The following is a 17,726-nucleotide window of genomic DNA, read 5'->3' as shown; positions in this document are numbered from 1 at the left end:
CGGCTATGCTCTCTCACTCACTCACGCGGCTATGCTCTCTCACTCACTCACGCGGCTATGCTCTCTCACTCACTCACGCGGCTATGCTCTCTCACTCACTCACGCGGCTATGCTCTCTCACTCACTCACGCGGCTATGCTCTCTCACTCACTCACGCGGCTATGCTCTCTCACTCACTCACGCGGCTATGCGCTCTCACTCACTCACGCGGCTATGCGCTCTCACTCACTCACGCGGCTATGCGCTCTCACTCACTCACGCGGCTATGCTCTCTCACTCACTCACGCGGCTATGCTCTCTCACTCACTCACGCGGCTATGCTCTCTCACTCACTCACGCGGCTATGCTCTCTCACTCACTCACACGGCTATGCTCTCTCACTCACTCACACGGCTATGCTCTCTCACTCACTCACACGGCTATGCGCTCTCACTCACTCACACGGCTATGCTCTCTCACTCACTCACACGGCTATGCGCTCTCACTCACTCACACGGCTATGCGCTCTCACTCACTCACACGGCTATGCGCTCTCACTCACTCACACGGCTATGCGCTCTCACTCACTCACACGGCTATGCGCTCTCACTCACTCACACGGCTATGCGCTCTCACTCACTCACACGGCTATGCGCTCTCACTCACTCACACGGCTATGCTCTCTCACTCACTCACACGGCTATGCTCTCTCACTCACTCACACGGCTATGCTCTCTCACTCACTCACACGGCTATGCTCTCTCACTCACTCACACGGCTATGCTCTCTCACTCACTCACACGGCTATGCTCTCTCACTCACTCACACGGCTATGCTCTCTCACTCACTCACACGGCTATGCGCTCTCACTCACTCACACGGCTATGCTCTCTCACTCACTCACACGGCTATGCGCTCTCACTCACTCACACGGCTATGCGCTCTCACTCACTCACACGGCTATGCGCTCTCACTCACTCACACGGCTATGCGCTCTCACTCACTCACACGGCTATGCGCTCTCACTCACTCACACGGCTATGCGCTCTCACTCACTCACACGGCTATGCGCTCTCACTCACTCACACGGCTATGCGCTCTCACTCACTCACACGGCTATGCGCTCTCACTCACTCACACGGCTATGCGCTCTCACTCACTCACACGGCTATGCTCTCTCACTCACTCACACGGCTATGCGCTCTCACTCACTCACACGGCTATGCGCTCTCACTCACTCACACGGCTATGCGCTCTCACTCACTCACACGGCTATGCGCTCTCACTCACTCACACGGCTATGCGCTCTCACTCACTCACACGGCTATGCTCTCTCACTCACTCACACGGCTATGCGCTCTCACTCACTCACACGGCTATGCGCTCTCACTCACTCACACGGCTATGCGCTCTCACTCACTCACACGGCTATGCGCTCTCACTCACTCACACGGCTATGCGCTCTCACTCACTCACACGGCTATGCGCTCTCACTCACTCACACGGCTATGCTCTCTCACTCACTCACACGGCTATGCGCTCTCACTCACTCACACGGCTATGCGCTCTCACTCACTCACACGGCTATGCTCTCTCACTCACTCACACGGCTATGCGCTCTCACTCACTCACACGGCTATGCTCTCTCACTCACTCACGCGGCTATGCTCTCTCACTCACTCACGCGGCTATGCTCTCTCACTCACTCACGCGGCTATGCTCTCTCACTCACTCACGCGGCTATGCTCTCTCACTCACTCACGCGGCTATGCTCTCTCACTCACTCACGCGGCTATGCTCTCTCACTCACTCACGCGGCTATGCTCTCTCACTCACTCACGCGGCTATGCGCTCTCACTCACTCACGCGGCTATGCGCTCTCACTCACTCACGCGGCTATGCGCTCTCACTCACTCACGCGGCTATGCGCTCTCACTCACTCACGCGGCTATGCTCTCTCACTCACTCACGCGGCTATGCTCTCTCACTCACTCACGCGGCTATGCTCACTCACTCACGCGGCTATGCTCTCTCACTCACTCACGCGGCTATGCGCTCTCACTCACTCACACGGCTATGCTCTCTCACTCACTCACACGGCTATGCTCTCTCACTCACTCACACGGCTATGCGCTCTCACTCACTCACACGGCTATGCTCTCTCACTCACTCACACGGCTATGCTCTCTCACTCACTCACACGGCTATGCTCTCTCACTCACTCACACGGCTATGCTCTCTCACTCACTCACGCGGCTATGCTCTCTCACTCACTCACGCGGCTATGCTCTCTCACTCACTCACGCGGCTATGCTCTCTCACTCACTCACGCGGCTATGCTCTCTCACTCACTCACACGGCTATGCTCTCTCACTCACTCACACGGCTATGCTCTCTCACTCACTCACACGGCTATGCTCTCTCACTCACTCACACGGCTATGCTCTCTCACTCACTCACACGGCTATGCGCTCTCACTCACTCACACGGCTATGCTCACTCACACACGGCTATGCTCTCTCACTCACTCACACACGGCTATGCTCACTCACTCACACGGCTATGCTCTCTCACTCACTCACACGGCTATGCTCACTCACACACGGCTATGCTCTCTCACTCACTCACACACGGCTATGCTCACTCACTCACACAGCTATGCTCTCTCACTCACTCACACAGCTATGCTCACTCACACACGGCTATGCTCTCTCACTCACTCACACGGCTATGCTCTCTCACTCACTCACACGGCTATGCTCTCTCACTCACACGGCTATGCTCACTCACACACGGCTATGCTCTCTCACTCACTCACACACGGCTATGCTCACTCACTCACTCACACACGGCTATGCTCACTCACTCACACGGCTATGCTCTCTCACTCACTCACACGGCTATGCTCACTCACACACGGCTATGCTCTCTCACTCACTCACACACGGCTATGCTCACTCACTCACACAGCTATGCTCTCTCACTCACTCACACAGCTATGCTCACTCACACACGGCTATGCTCTCTCACTCACTCACACGGCTATGCTCTCTCACTCACTCACACGGCTATGCTCTCTCACTCACACGGCTATGCTCTCTCACTCACTCACGCGGCTATGCTCTCTCACTCACTCACGCGGCTATGCTCTCTCACTCACTCACACGGCTATGCTCTCTCACTCACTCACACGGCTATGCTCACTCACACACGGCTATGCTCTCTCACTCACTCACACACGGCTATGCTCACTCACTCACACGGCTATGCTCTCTCACTCACTCACACGGCTATGCTCACTCACACACGGCTATGCTCTCTCACTCACTCACACACGGCTATGCTCACTCACTCACACAGCTATGCTCTCTCACTCACTCACACAGCTATGCTCACTCACACACGGCTATGCTCTCTCACTCACTCACACGGCTATGCTCTCTCACTCACTCACACGGCTATGCTCTCTCACTCACACGGCTATGCTCACTCACACACGGCTATGCTCTCTCACTCACTCACACACGGCTATGCTCACTCACTCACACGGCTATGCTCTCTCACTCACTCACACGGCTATGCTCACTCACACACGGCTATGCTCTCTCACTCACTCACACACGGCTATGCTCACTCACTCACACAGCTATGCTCTCTCACTCACTCACACAGCTATGCTCACTCACACACGGCTATGCTCTCTCACTCACTCACACGGCTATGCTCTCTCACTCACTCACACGGCTATGCTCTCTCACTCACACGGCTATGCTCTCTCACTCACTCACACGGCTATGCTCTCTCACTCACTCACACGGCTATGCTCTCTCACTCACTCACACGGCTATGCTCTCTCACTCACACGGCTATGCTCTCTCACTCACTCACACACGGCTATGCTCTTTTTCTTCATTGAAAAACCAGTATGACAAATGATCTTGCTGCCACATTCGGTGCTTACCAGTGTTACATCATGATTACCATTAAGACTTCCATATAGAGACTCACCACATTCCTATTCATTTGGACTCTCAGTAATTATGAGTTGGACAGAGCCTTGCGTCTAGTGAGCCTGGAGCTGTTCTTCTGTTTATAGGGAAGGAGTGGGAGTTGTGCAGCTGAGCTCACTCTCTCCTCTCCCTCCCATCCCCTCTCCTCATTTGCTTTCCTCTCCTCTGCAGCCATGCAGCTGCTAGGAGACAGGAGCAGCATGAGCAAACAGGTTCTGCTACTAAACTCAGACTATTCATTTCCCTTTCCCAAAACTCCACGAGCTCTGCTACTGTATTAGGAGGCTTTTTCCTACTTTGAATTCTCATTCAGACCTGTTGTATTGTGGTCTGCCAATGTGACAGAGAGAAACCCCACTGTTCTTCTCTCTGCCACTGAATCTTGTGACAGTCTCTTGTTCTCTATTGCTCTCTAAATCACTTCCTCTGTCTCTCCCTTTTGCTTGTGCTCGCTCGCTCTCATCTCTTTCTCCATCTCTAGCTTTCTCTCACGCTTTCTGTCGTGCTCTTAATTATCCATCTCTCTCTCTCGAGTGTTCTGTAGCGCTCTCTAGCGCGCGCTCTCTCTCTCTCGGGCGCGCTCCTCAGGAAATATCTTCGAAACAATTTATGGTTGTGTCTGGTAGCCATTGTCCTGTTGTTGTCCTGGCTACTTCACATTCAGAGTGCGTCCCAGTCTGGGTCGTGTTGAACTGAGAGTTGTAGGTGGAGCAGTCTAGCCTGTGTCCTCTGCTCTTAGTATAGGGTATTGTAGGTCTGCTAAGGTAATCTGAGGTCAGCAATGTGCCATTCTAAAGGGAAACTAATCTGACTACTACCCTTCTAGTCTCTTTATGACCGGGCTCTCCAACCTTGTTCCTGGAGAGCAGCTACCATCCTGTACGTTTTCGCTCCAACCCTAATCTAGTGCACCTGATTGTAATAATTAGCTGGTTGATAAACTGAACCAGGTTAGTTAAAACTGGTGTTGAAGCGAAAACCTACAGGAGGGTAGCTGCTCTCTAGGAACAGGGTCGAAGAACCCCGCTTTATGATATCCTATAGTACTAAAATATAAAATCCACTCAAACTATCAACTAACATTTTGGGACTTTTGACAGTGGACTAATGAAGAAAATATGAAAATCATTTTGAGTGGGCAAATACTGTACGTAGCATGAATTGATTAACTGTTCTGAGCAGAGATGGTATGTCACTACCAGGTGACCTCCAGAGGAAGGCGTTGACGATGACACTTTGTCTTTGTTGTCAGGGAGACAACGGAACAGGCTGGAGCCAATGGACACCATCTTTGTGAAGCAAGTGAAGGTGGGTGGTCCTGCCGACGGAGCTGGACTCTGCACAGGTAACTGACCACATCTCCAAAAGTAACAGACGGGAGCTCTGCCTGCCTGCGTGTATGGACAAGCAGCATCATACAAACTATTATATCATACTGGAGTTATGACCATGCTGCACCTTATCCTAACCCTTACTGTATTTGTTATGGTAATAGACCTAGTGACACATTGGACATTACACTGTTGGATAAAAGCCTCAGCTAAATGGCATATATATATATACATTGAGTGTAGAAAACACAAAGAACACCTGCTCTTTCCATGATAGACTGACCAGCTGAATCTAGTTGAAAGCTGTGATTCCCTTACTGATGTCACCTGTTAAATCCACTTCAATCAGTGTAGGTGAAGGGGAGGAGACGGGTTGAAGGATTATGTTTAAGCCTTGAGACATGGATTGTGTATGTGTGCCATTCAGAGGGTGAACGGGCAAGACAAAAGATGTAAGTGCCTTTGAACGGGGTAGGGTAGTAGATGCCAGGCGCATTGGTTTGAATGTCAAGAACTGCAATGCTGCTGGGTTTTTTACGTTCCACAGTTTCCTGTGCGTATCTAGAATGAGTCCTCACCCTAAGTACATCCAGCCACATGCCACAACTGTAGGATGCATTGCAGTCAACATGGGTCAGCATACTTCTGGAACGCTTTCCACACCTTGTGGTCCATACCCTGACGAATTGAGGCTGTTCTGAGGGCAAAAAGGGTGTAATTCAATATTAGGAATGTGTTCCGTATGTTTTGTACACTGTGTATATTTATGTATGTTTAAGGACTCTTGGAAGATTAGTCCAAATGGGGACTAAAAGAGATCAAAATAAATATATAGGGCTGTACATAATGATTTGTTTTCACCTGAATGTAGTATACTGGGTGTAGTTTTCTGTGTTTCCTTTTTGTGGAGGGTTAGTGGAGGCACAGAGCTCAGCTGCCTCAGGCACTCAGTTACTGTAAACACATATCAGGTGAATGATCAAAGCTGTTTCCTCTGCTATTCTGACCGTCAGCCTAGCAGGGAAGCTGCCTCTTACTACCTACCAGCACAGGTTCATCTCTTCAAAGACACATAGGGAAGATCTCAATTGCGTACTCCTCGCGTCCTCTCTTTGTCTCCTTCTCAAAATCCATTGGATAAGAAAGCCAGATGTCCCTCCCCTCTGACCTTTTCCTCCAATGGGTTTTCAAACAGAGAAGCGTGCACACACTCTCACACATACCTGCCATTTACACCATTTCATGTATTAGCTACCAGTCTAACATTAAAGGTGCAATATGCAGAAATCGCTCCGCCATTTCAAATAGTTCACCTAAGTTTATGACAAAACAAGCAATGGAATGTGTAGAGAATCATTGTACCATCTAAACCAGTGTGAAATAGTATATTTTCATTTGTAGACAAACCCAAAAGTAAAAGATGCAAAAACAAATCTTCAGAATGGGAAGCATAGAACTAGAGCACAGAACAGATCTACCGCTTCTTAGACTTGCTTACAATGAGTGACAGATCTATAACTCACTTTTCTATGTGAATTTGGTTGCGTTACCCAAAAAGTTACATATTGCATCTTTTAAACGCTTTCTTATTGTCAACAGGAGACCGGATAGTAAAGGTAAATGAAGAAAGTATCATTGGGAAAACGTACTCTCAGGTCATAGCCTTGATCCAAAACAGGTGAGCACTCAAATATGAATATTTCCCATTGTTGTCAGTGACTGATTTCCTGCTGGTCTGTTGAAGTTTACAATGTTTGACTGTATCTGTTATTTTACAGTGATGCCTTTCTTGAACTCTGCGTGATGCCAAGAGATGAAGACATACTGCAGCTGGTTAGTTTTTAAAGATCATTACTCCGTTGATTTAATCTCTTCCTAAATTTGCCCACTGTAAAACAGAAGTAGACCCTATTTCCACTTCTACATTAACTTAGTCGCTATTTATGTGATCAAGGCTTAGAAAGCTGCTCTAGTTTCTCTGTGAAGGGGACCGCAGTACTGCTCCAGAGGGGAGGGTGAAACCCTCTCCCTTCAGAGTGCTCTATCTGGGCCTCCTAACCAGGCCACCACACCCTGTCCCCTCCAAGTGCTGCCACTTCTTCTCTGCTGCAGGGCTGGCCTCATTCTGGGGACTGGAAGGGTCACTTTGAGAAATGCAAACAACAAAGTCATAAATAAACACACTCACTCACACACATAATAAACAAACACACCACGTGAACGCACTTACACGCGCGCACGCACACACTTGTAGCATTGCTAATGTTCGCATTACAAAGGGTTAGTGGGGTTTGAAAACAGCGCCACTTGTGTTTAGTGCCGCTATTACCGATTATCCCGATATGCCACAAGGTTGGTATGACAATCTGGATACCGCCCAAGCCTAACTGTGAAGGAGTCAACCTGGGGTCTGCCTGTCACGAGCATGTCTGATGCGGAGCTCTGTTGCAGGACATAGTGGGTGAGAGACCCGGACACCGGCAGGAAGCAAGCAAGGCCCAGTCTGTAGCATGCTGTAGTTTATGCATGCATTTAGGCCAGTACCCAGCCACTTGCATCCTAAATAATTTCTCCCCTCAATAAGTTAGAAACATCTCATTATCTTGCCTCAGACCTACTAATATTAAACTCTTCCCCATGCCAAAAGTCAAGACTACTCCCTTCACAGAACAGCGCAAACTGGCTCTAACCAAAATAGAAAGAGTGGGGGGTCCCGGTGGACAACTGAGCAAGAGGACAAGTACATTAGAGTGTCTAGTTTGAGCAACAGATGCCTCACAGTGGATGAATGGAACGAAAATGGGCCTCAGGATCTAATCACAGTATCTCTGTGCATTAACATTTCCATTGATAAAATGCAATTGTGTTCATTGTCCGTAGCTTATGCCTGCCCATACCATAACCCCATGGTCCACTCTGTTCACAACGTTGATATCAGAAAACTGCTTGCCCACAAGATGCCATTACATGCTGTCTGCCGTCTGCCCGGTACAGTTGGAACGGATTCTTCCATGATGGGCACACTTCTCCAGCTTGCCAGTGGCCATTGAAGGTGAGCATTTGCCGACTGAAGTCAATTATACCACCAAAACGGCAGTCGGGGAAGACGACGAGCATGCAGATGAGCTTCCCTGAGACAGTTTCTGACAGTTTGTGCAGAAATTCTATAAAAACCCACAGTTTCATCAGCTGTCCAGGTGGCTGGTCTCAGACGATTCCGCAGGTGAAGATGCCGGATGTGGAGGTCCTGGGCTGGAGTGGTTACATGTGGTCTGGTCTGTGGTTGTGAGGCCGGTTGGACGTACTGCTAAATTCTCTAAAATGATGTTGGAAGCGGCTTAAAGCAGAATAATTAACCTTCCATTCTCTGGCATCAGCTCTGGTAGACATTCCTGCAGAGTCAGCATGCCAATTGCAGGCTCCCTCAAAACATCTTTGGCAATGTTGTGGCAACTGCGCATTTTAGAGTGGCCTGTAATTTTCCCCAGCACAAGGTGTACCTGTGTACTGATCATGCTGTTTAATCAGTCTCTTGATATGCCACACTTGTCTGGTGGATGCTCAAATGGATATTCAATGTCTGCTTTAAAAAAAAAAAAATGATGTGGCCGACTTTGCGAGTCATTGGAATTGACTGCTCGACTGAAGGACCGTTACAATTATCTGTATGTGTGGGGTACAGAGATGGGCTAGTCATTTAAAAATTATGTAAACACTTATTGCACACTGAGTCCATGCAACTTATTATGTGACATGTTAAGCAAATGTTTACTCCTAAACTTACACTGAACAGAAATAAAAATGCAACATGCAACAATTTGATTGATTTTTACTGAGTTACAGTTCATATGAGGAAATCAGTCAATTGAAATGCATTTATTAGGCCCTAATCTATGGAATTGACATGAATGGGAATGCAGATATGCATCTGTTAGTCACAGGTACCTTAAAAACATGGGCCTCAGGGTCTTGTCACAGTGTGCATTCAAATTGCCATCGATAAAATGCAATTGTGTTTGATGTCCATAGCTTATGCTTGCTCATACCATAACCCCACCGCCACCATGGGGTACTCTGTTCTCGCCCACATGACGCCATACACGTGGTCTTCAGTTTTGAGGCCGACGTACTGCCAAATTGTGTGCAGTCCTATGGGACTCCCAGCCACGGCCGGGAAATTAACTTGGGTCTGTAGTAACACATTAGATCGCTGCACAACTCAGGAGGCCATGATCATGTTTAATTAGCTTCTTGATACACTATGCCACACCTGTCAGGTGGCTGGATTATCTTGGCAATGGAGAAATGCTCACTAACACAGGGATGGAAACGTGTGCAAAAAAATGGAGAAATGTTTTTTGTGCGTATGGAACATTTCTGCTATCTATTATTTCAGCTCATGAAACATGGGACCAGAACTTTACATGTGTAATTTATACTTTTGTTCAGTGTATATTGGACAAATGTAAAGATGAATTATCTTACTAACTCTGAACACCACACGCAATAATTAAGGTGGTGCCAGTTCATGTTAATGCATATCATCTCTGTACAGTGCTGTTGAGAAAGCCTGGCTGTGTTAACACAGGTGCCACCCTAGTTGCCCGGTCACACCTAGCCTATTGTCAACTGTAGCACAAAATTCCCATCAGCTCAATGAATCCACCTCTATTATATAAATGCTGAGCCTATTAACACCGGCTTGTGTTGGAATGTTTACCTTACCGAAGGCTGTGGCCACTCCCTGTCTCTCGTAGCACAGATTACGAAGTTATTGGCCATGGGGGCATTGAGCGAAAAATCTGTGTCAGATATAAATAGTTGAGCTTGATCTTTGTGCCACTAGGGCTGTGCAGAGAGGCTGTGAGGTTCAGCTTGCGTTGTGCTGCCATTTTATTTTAATTTAGCACAGGGGGCAGGCAGAAATAGGCTGATGTCAAATGGAGATCAGTTGATGCCAGGGGCCTTTCAGGTTATTATTAAGAGCTGACTCAGTTAGCAAATTTGCATTATCACATTTTTCTGATGCAGTGACTGTAGGAAATGAAATGAAGCTACCTAGTGGCATTGTGGGAGTGTGCTCTTGGCAGACAGTCTCATGGACGTTCTCTCATCTTCACCTTCCTGCCCCTTTCTCTCTAGCTGTTCCTGCCGTGCAGACTAGTCTTGCCTTTTTATTTCATTTTTTTTTAATTTAACCTTTTATTTAACTAGGCTAGTCAGTTCAGAACAAATTCTTATTTACAATGACGGCCTAGGAACAGCGAGTTAACTGTCTTGTTCAGGGGCAGAACGACAGAATATTAGCATGTCAGCTCAGGGATTCGATCTAGCAACCTACGGTTACTGGGCCAACGATCCAAACACTAGGCATCCTGCCGCCTTACATGTCTCCCTGTGTATCTGTGATTTGAGTGCAGTTGAAGGAAGCCTAAATTACATTGCCTCTAAGAAAGTAACCTGGTTATGCCTCCACTCTCATCATTAACTTTTCATGCGCACTAGCTACTGACAACTAGAGGTGCTTGCTATGTATTCTGCTGAGATTCAGTAGGAAGGTAAACTCAGTTTTCTGCGTAATGAACATAATGTGTACAAGTAACAGAAAGAGTAGTACTCACACAGTGGGGGGGGGGGGGGTGTTGGTTCATACAATGGGTGAACTGGCCTGTTAAGATGTTTCACAGAAAGCCTGTTAACGCTTCAGTGCCTGATGCCTTCAAGCTGGTATGCGTCATCCTAAAAAAGCAGAGCTTGTAAACATCCCTATTCCCTTTGCTTCCTCTCCCCCGCTACCCTCTTTCCTTTTCTCCATCCCCATCGGCTCAGCCCTCTTCCCATCCCCCGCTTCTCCCTCCCTCCTCCCCTTTCCTGAACTGTGTTGCACATCTGTTGCTAGCTAGCGGACACCGGTCCACGGTGCTTGGCTACCAGAGCGTAACGAGCTCCTGATGTAGCCGTCCAGACTGTGGCTGTCAGCCGGAGCTGGAAGATTAGCACCGCGGCTCGCTGGGTGACTGACATTATAGCCTGAAGGAGAGACCCTCATGCACACACAGGCTGCCTGGAAACAAGTTACAGTGTTACATGTCAACAGTAGTAACATCATTGGCTTAGCATGAGAGAGCGTCTCTGAGTGAGGGAGCCGGGGAAGGAATGAGGGAGGCCCTGAAGCAATATATCATCAAACCAGCTGTAGTCAGCTGACTGCCTCTGTGTTGTGAACAGGTTGATGCTGCTGAGAGGAGGAGAGGGAGGGAGAGTGAGAGGGAGCAGAAGGGGAGGGGCAGCAGTAGCATCTGAGCTGAATGTATAGTACAGCAACTGCTTCTCTCATGTGAGCGATACCAAAGGGAGTGAGAGAGGAGCAGGGACAGAGAGTGGAGGCAGCAGTTCATTCATTGAGTGGTGTCACCTGGCTGCTGCAGTCAGATGGAGGGAGCAACAGAGAGATGGAGAACTCCCAGAGCTGTGGAATGCAGCAGGCTTCCTCTTCTCTTGACACCTACACCTCGCCCAGGACAGACTGGCTCACGCAGGTGGCGTCGCTAATATGACAGTCCTGCCACGGCCGACGTTGGCTCCCTTTTTCCTCTCTCTCTCGATGCCGCCTCTATGATGGATTTTTTGCGCTTCGACTTGAGCCCTGGCTTCGGCGTTCCAGGCGAACACTTCTTTCTCCAGCAGCGATCTGTTCTCTCTTTTTTATAATGCGTGTTATTTTCTCTGCTTGCTAGCCTTTTCCCCATTCTTCTCTCCCATGGTTGCCGCCTCTCACTGTTAACGTTTTCTCTCCTGCTGTAACGGCAGCCCTTTTCACTGGGGACCACTGATCTGGTAAGCAACAGCAGGGAGGATAACAATCACTCTGCATGTTGTTGTTTCCCCGTCTCCTTTTTTCTTTGTCATGCATGTTTTTGTTTTGATGTAATGTACTGTTCTTGCATATACTGTTCTTGCATAGCTGTGTCATTTATTCGATTGCCATGTTCGTAGGCTAATTGTTGCTATGTAGCCCTTAGCTACGGGCAGGTAGGCAGTGATTCACCGTGCCCGCAGTACCTGTTAGATGAGGCGGCAGACAGAGCTGGCACCTTGGAGCCTCGCCCCTTTCTGATCCTGCAAGCCATCTATTCCTGCCTACGTCCTTAATGGCACCCTATTCCCTATATAGTGCAGTAGTATTGATCAAAAGTAGATCACAATATAGGGAATAGGGTGCTATGACTTTGGTCAAAAGGGGTGCACTACATAGAGACTAGAGTGCCATTTCGGACGAAGCCAGCGATAAAGGCCTTGGTCCCTGAACTTTCCACTAGCGCTCTAGCTATTGTTGAAGGGAGGGGCGAGCGTTTATAGAACTGATTGTAGATGCAGTAAAAGCTTGCATAGCGTTACGTAACAATCGTAATACGACACCAGGTTGGGTTTAAAGTCCAACCAATTGTGACGTGTTATTTTTTTGTGTGCTTGCTAGTTGCAAGGCAAACAGGAAATGCATATGAAATGGCGTTTGATAAATGGACGAAGGCTGCTCAGCCAGCCGTACGGAATCTACCACTATGGAATCTATGCATGTGTGATCGTCGTCTGCCGGCGTGCCGCTGAAGGAGTGTTGAGCTAACGTTTGTGTTAAGCTGTCTGGGAACATGAGAGCGGAGTTTAGGTTTAGTGTGGCGAGGACCGTTGTAGGTGCTGGGCTTCCTCTGCCCCCCTCTTTTTTTGTAAGTCTCAGACCTCTCTCGAACAGTGCCAGTGCTGTCAGCCAGAAGGTGGGTAAACCAAATAGATAGGCCACCTTCCTGTGTGTCACTGTTAGGTCTTGCATGCCAGTCTCTCTTTCCTTCTTTCTTCCAACACATCTTGTTGCTTCTTGTCCACTCCATTCAATCACAGATCACCTGACTAGCTGTCACCCGCTGGCTGGCTACTCAGTAGGGTTGGACAGAATAGGACTGTTTCTGTTTGATCTGACATGATAACAGAAATTTGTAGAAATCAAGTTCCCTAAAAAAATAATTTCCTCATTGGATCATTTGCTCAAGACCGTTTTGCCAATTATTTTGACAGTGGGTGTCATGCTTTTTTTGCTGCGTTTCCCCCCTGTGTGTACAATACAGGTGTTCATTACTTTAACCCACAAGTGTTCATTGCTTAAATCCACCTTGGAATGTGTTTCCAGTCTTCTATGTGGGTGTGTGCACAGTGCGGCAGCACAGCATGCTCTCGTTGCGTAGTGAGCGGTACCCAGAGAACTATCTTTCTAAATATGGAGCGAGCAGATGAGCGCTAGTGACTCTCCTGACTTGCTACACGCCTCCACACTCTCACACTGCAACATGCTGCTCCCTGTCCGCCTGCCTTTCCTAATCACACACATGTCACCTAGCATTATTCAACGTTCACTACCACAGTTCTTTACCATCGTTTAGAGATGCAATGTTGAATATGACACACGTGCTCATCCTATTTTGCTCCCTTCCCATTTGCCCTAACTCTGAGATGTTTTCAGATCTGAAGGGTCAAGTCTAGATATAAGCATTGTAGAGTAGTTTACAAATCTGCAAACATTAAAGGGGTAGGGCCAAGGGGCATGGTTAGGGCCAAGGGGCATGGTTAGGGCCAAGGGGCATGGTTAGGGCCAAGGGGAATGGTTAGGAATTGAAACCAGAGGACACCGTTGTTGTATTTCACTTTTTTCTCTTCTTTCTCGCTCCAGGCCTACTCCCAGGATGCGTACCTCCGAGGCCGCAGTGCCTACAGTGGAATTGCCCGTCACATCCCCGAACCTCCCCCCATATGTTACCCCAGAGTAGACTGTAAGCCCCCGGGGATGGCCCAGGCTACAGAGACCCCCTCCCCGGTGGGGGTACAGGGAGCATGCCGGGGGCCTGTGGGGGCACCACCACCCGACCTGGGGTACCGCATAGAGATCCCCATGCCCCCGTCCCCTCCTGCACACCCGTACTCCAAATCCCAGACTGTGGCATGCATGCGCAACAACAGCGTGAGGACTGTGGTAGTTCCTCCAGAACTGGGCCATTTGGGACCAGCTCATAGAGTAGAGTACGGCCTGGGAGGGCCCTCTGACCCTGGCATCATCAGAGGGCGACCTGGGTCTGTGTCCCACTACCCCGTGCCACGGAAAACAGACATCTACCCCTCTGGTGCGAGCCGCCTCAATTATGGCGCCCCACCACCCCACTACCCACCCAACTCAAACTCCCCCAACCCCGGCTCTCACCAAAACATCGACTGGCGGACGTACCAGACGTACAGGGAGTACATCGACAACAAGGGTATCCATGCATACGGCAGCCGGACCATCCAGGAGAGACTAGACAGCCTGCGAGCCGCCAGTCAGAACACCTTCAACCCCACCCACTACATCCCCCGAGGGGGCTGGGGGCCCGACCCCAAGGGTCTCCGACGCAGGAGCACCTCCCACGACCGTGCCTACCACGGACCCCCGCCCCCTTTCCACCACATGCCCCCTCGCAGCTCTTCCCAGGACCGTATGAGTGTGGCGGAGCGGGGGGTCCACCCCAGGAACTGGCCCCCTCGTAGCGTGTCCCAGGATGAGTTTACCCACAAGGCCCGGGCCCGCTCCTCTGACTATGTGGACCCTGTCGATCTGGGCCGTCCCATGGTGGACAGACGGGGCTACGGTAGCAGGGCGGACCAGGGTACATGCCCAAGCAGGCAGAGCCTCTCCAAACAGGCTGCCCATCATCGACCTCCTGCAGGATACGGTAGGGACAGTCTCCGGGTGGGGCCAATGTCTAACCCTGCCCTCCACACTAAAGGACCAGAGCAGCACCAGCCTCACAGTGCCCCTAGCATGCTCAAAGACAGACCCTCTCATCTGGGGAAGAATCTAAGCTTGGAGCAATCCAACACTGATGAAAGAGCTGGTGTGAACCATATGAGCCAGAGTAGGGGACCGGCAGAGACCATGCTGCAACCAGGGGAGGTGCCAGGGAGACAGGTGGCAGCGGTGGTTGGCCGTAGGTCCTCTTCCCTCTCCGCTCCCCATCAGAGACCGCAGAAGCCTGGGATTTTCAAAACCTCTTACCAGCACCCTCGCCCAGAGCCCCAAGTGAACGGGCGTGGCCCCTCAGCCTCCGAGTCAGGCGTGGTGCTCAGGGAGAAGCCTCTTGGGTCGGGGAAGAATCCCAGTCCCCTACGCCACCCTTCCTACATCCTGGCGGTGAATGAGGACGACAGCTCGGAACCGGCAGCGGGTGCGGTGTGCTGGCTGCCCAACGATGCGCGGCGGGAGATGCACATGCGGCGGCTGAGCGAGAAGCAGGAAAAGCACCAGACCTGCTCCTCGAGCAACCTGGACGAATCCCTCGACTCCATCCCCTTCATAGGTAAGAAACGGAGCACTAACTTCACGGTTGCATCCCAAATTTCTTCCCATTCCCTATTTGGTACACTACTGTGCTTCAACATGTGTATAGGGAATAAGGTGCCATGGCTCTGTGAAAGTTCCCAGAACATTCGTTAGGTTGTGGCAGATGTTCTCGTGCACAACATTCTACTACATGCCTGATGTTGCAATAACTGTCCCATATCGTTGCGCACACAAATTTCAAGCGTGCAGACATTTTACGTCTGGGTGATCCTGGGAATCGAACCCACTATCCTGGCATTGCAAGTGCCATGCTTGTTTTGGGGAATCTTCTGTGGTGGCTGTTACAGATGTTGTGCATTTTAGTGATGTTAGAACATTCCATGGATGTTTAATTTAAAACATTTCTTGAAATATTTAAAAAAAATATATATAGATTTTTTATGTTCTCATTCTAATGTTCGGTAAAACCCTAACTATAACTTAATGGGAATCTTAGCTAATGTTCTGGGAATGTTCCCGGTTTGCTGGGTAGGTCCCGATGTACAGATTGGGAGGGAAAGGAACATGATGTCGTTCTAGTCCAGATTAGCAGACTAGAGCATCTTTTTGCCATCTGAAAATCGTTAAGATTTAGCAACGTGGTTTTAGTGTTTTTCCATGACATCCATGATGTTTACCACCAAATCAATCTCCTTGGCTGGATGTACAGTAAGAGCTTTGGTGGCAGGCAGGAGTGTCGCTTGTGGTTTGGTTTAGTTTAGCTGCACTAGAGTGGGACGGTATGTGGGTGAGGGATTACACTTCTCCATTAGTCTGTAGGATGTAATCTTCTGTAATAATCTGTTTAAAAAGTCACACTCTAAATATGCTCCCAGCAAGTTTTGGGTTAAACATCCTTTTTGGGCTGTTCACAGGATTTCATCTTCCCCAAAAGTGTCTGTTCCCCATCCCTATGAGTAGAATAATGGTCCACCATGATGTTGATGGTGATAGGAACATTTTTCCCCCGTTAGAAGTGCTCTCTAAATGTCACTCCCACTAAAGTCAGAGTAAAAGGATTCTTTTTCATGTTTGTGCATTTTCCTTTTATCTCCATTTTGCTGAAAAAGCTTTTCTCTCAGCACAAACAGCTGAAGTAGACTTCATTTCCTTAAAGGGACAGTCGGATAAAAATGTAGCCTGTTCTGACTATCCTATCCTTACATCGAGCTCACAACCTGCAATATGCATGTTACTTTGTTTTAGGAGTCAGTCAAGTTATTTTCTTCAATCATGTGGACAACCAGGACATGGATTTATTATTGCTTAATTGAAGAGTTGGGTCAGGATGTACCGTGGTTCCCTTACGTGCACTGAATACATTTCCTCTGCCTTTTCCGGGTGGCTAAAATTCGAATAGTTCGCCTAATTTCTTTGTGACAAAACAAGCAAGTTGGTGCAGTGATTCTCTACACTATACTATCGAAATCGCTGTGAAATATATTTTCCGTAACCAGAAATCATGTATTTTCAGCTGTTTGAACCACAAAAGGCAAACACCTAAGGTAAGAACGGTAAGCATAGAATAGATCTACCGCTTCGTAGACTTGCTTTCGATGAGAAGGACAGCTCTATAACACACATTTCTGTGAAAAGTTACATATTGCAGCTTTAATTCAACCGCTGAAAAACCTCCCACTTGTTGACCAACAGATTTTCTTGTGTAGTTTCAGTACATTCATCTTAAGCCATCCCTATAAATACAGTGTACCTTCTAATTATAATTTTGTTGACTGACTAGAATATATCGAAAGAACGGGTTCAGAATATATGGATCAATGAAAGAAATCCATCTAAATAAATACATATTCGTCTCCATTTCAGCACCAACTGGTAGATTTAAAAAAAAAACTAATCTTCTAGATTATTTAAGCGTATTTTAGGGTTAATAGGGGGGGAAAAAATGGTTTGGAGAGCCTTTACGCACCAAATATATTGATTATTCAATTCAATTAAAGTTGATTCATTTATCCTGAAATTTGTCATATTCAAGTTCAAGCCATGAAA

General features: G+C 48.6%; 1 protein-coding gene across 9 annotated transcripts in view; it reads left to right on the top strand.

The window, feature by feature from the left end:
- LOC110508654 (rho GTPase-activating protein 21) overlaps positions 1-17,726 on the top strand; it is an 87,427-nt gene that overhangs the window by 33,778 nt on the left and 35,923 nt on the right. For 5 of the 9 annotated variants that reach the window (XR_016492867.1, XR_016492865.1, XR_016492866.1 and 2 more), the window contains exons 5-8: positions 5,242-5,334; positions 6,920-6,998; positions 7,099-7,153; positions 14,040-15,696. Coding sequence is in view for 4 of the 9 variants with exons in the window: in XM_021589341.3 (XP_021445016.3) it covers positions 5,242-5,334; positions 6,920-6,998; positions 7,099-7,153; positions 14,040-15,696 (1,884 nt within the window). In the remaining 5 variants the exon portion in view is untranslated. Of the gene's footprint in view, positions 1-5,241; positions 5,335-6,919; positions 6,999-7,098; positions 7,154-11,228; positions 12,158-14,039; positions 15,697-17,726 lie in introns of those variants that run through there. The other 4 variants (XR_016492868.1, XR_016492869.1, XM_090225562.1 and 1 more) reach the window with 3 other exon arrangements.

This window comes from Oncorhynchus mykiss, chromosome 28 (assembly GCF_057628025.1).
Source record: "Oncorhynchus mykiss isolate SJ-2025 chromosome 28, ASM5762802v1, whole genome shotgun sequence".
NCBI classification, from domain to species: domain Eukaryota; kingdom Metazoa; phylum Chordata; class Actinopteri; order Salmoniformes; family Salmonidae; genus Oncorhynchus; species Oncorhynchus mykiss.
The sequence above is the reverse complement of the archived record's forward strand: the minus strand, read 5'-3'. Positions and strand labels throughout refer to the sequence as shown.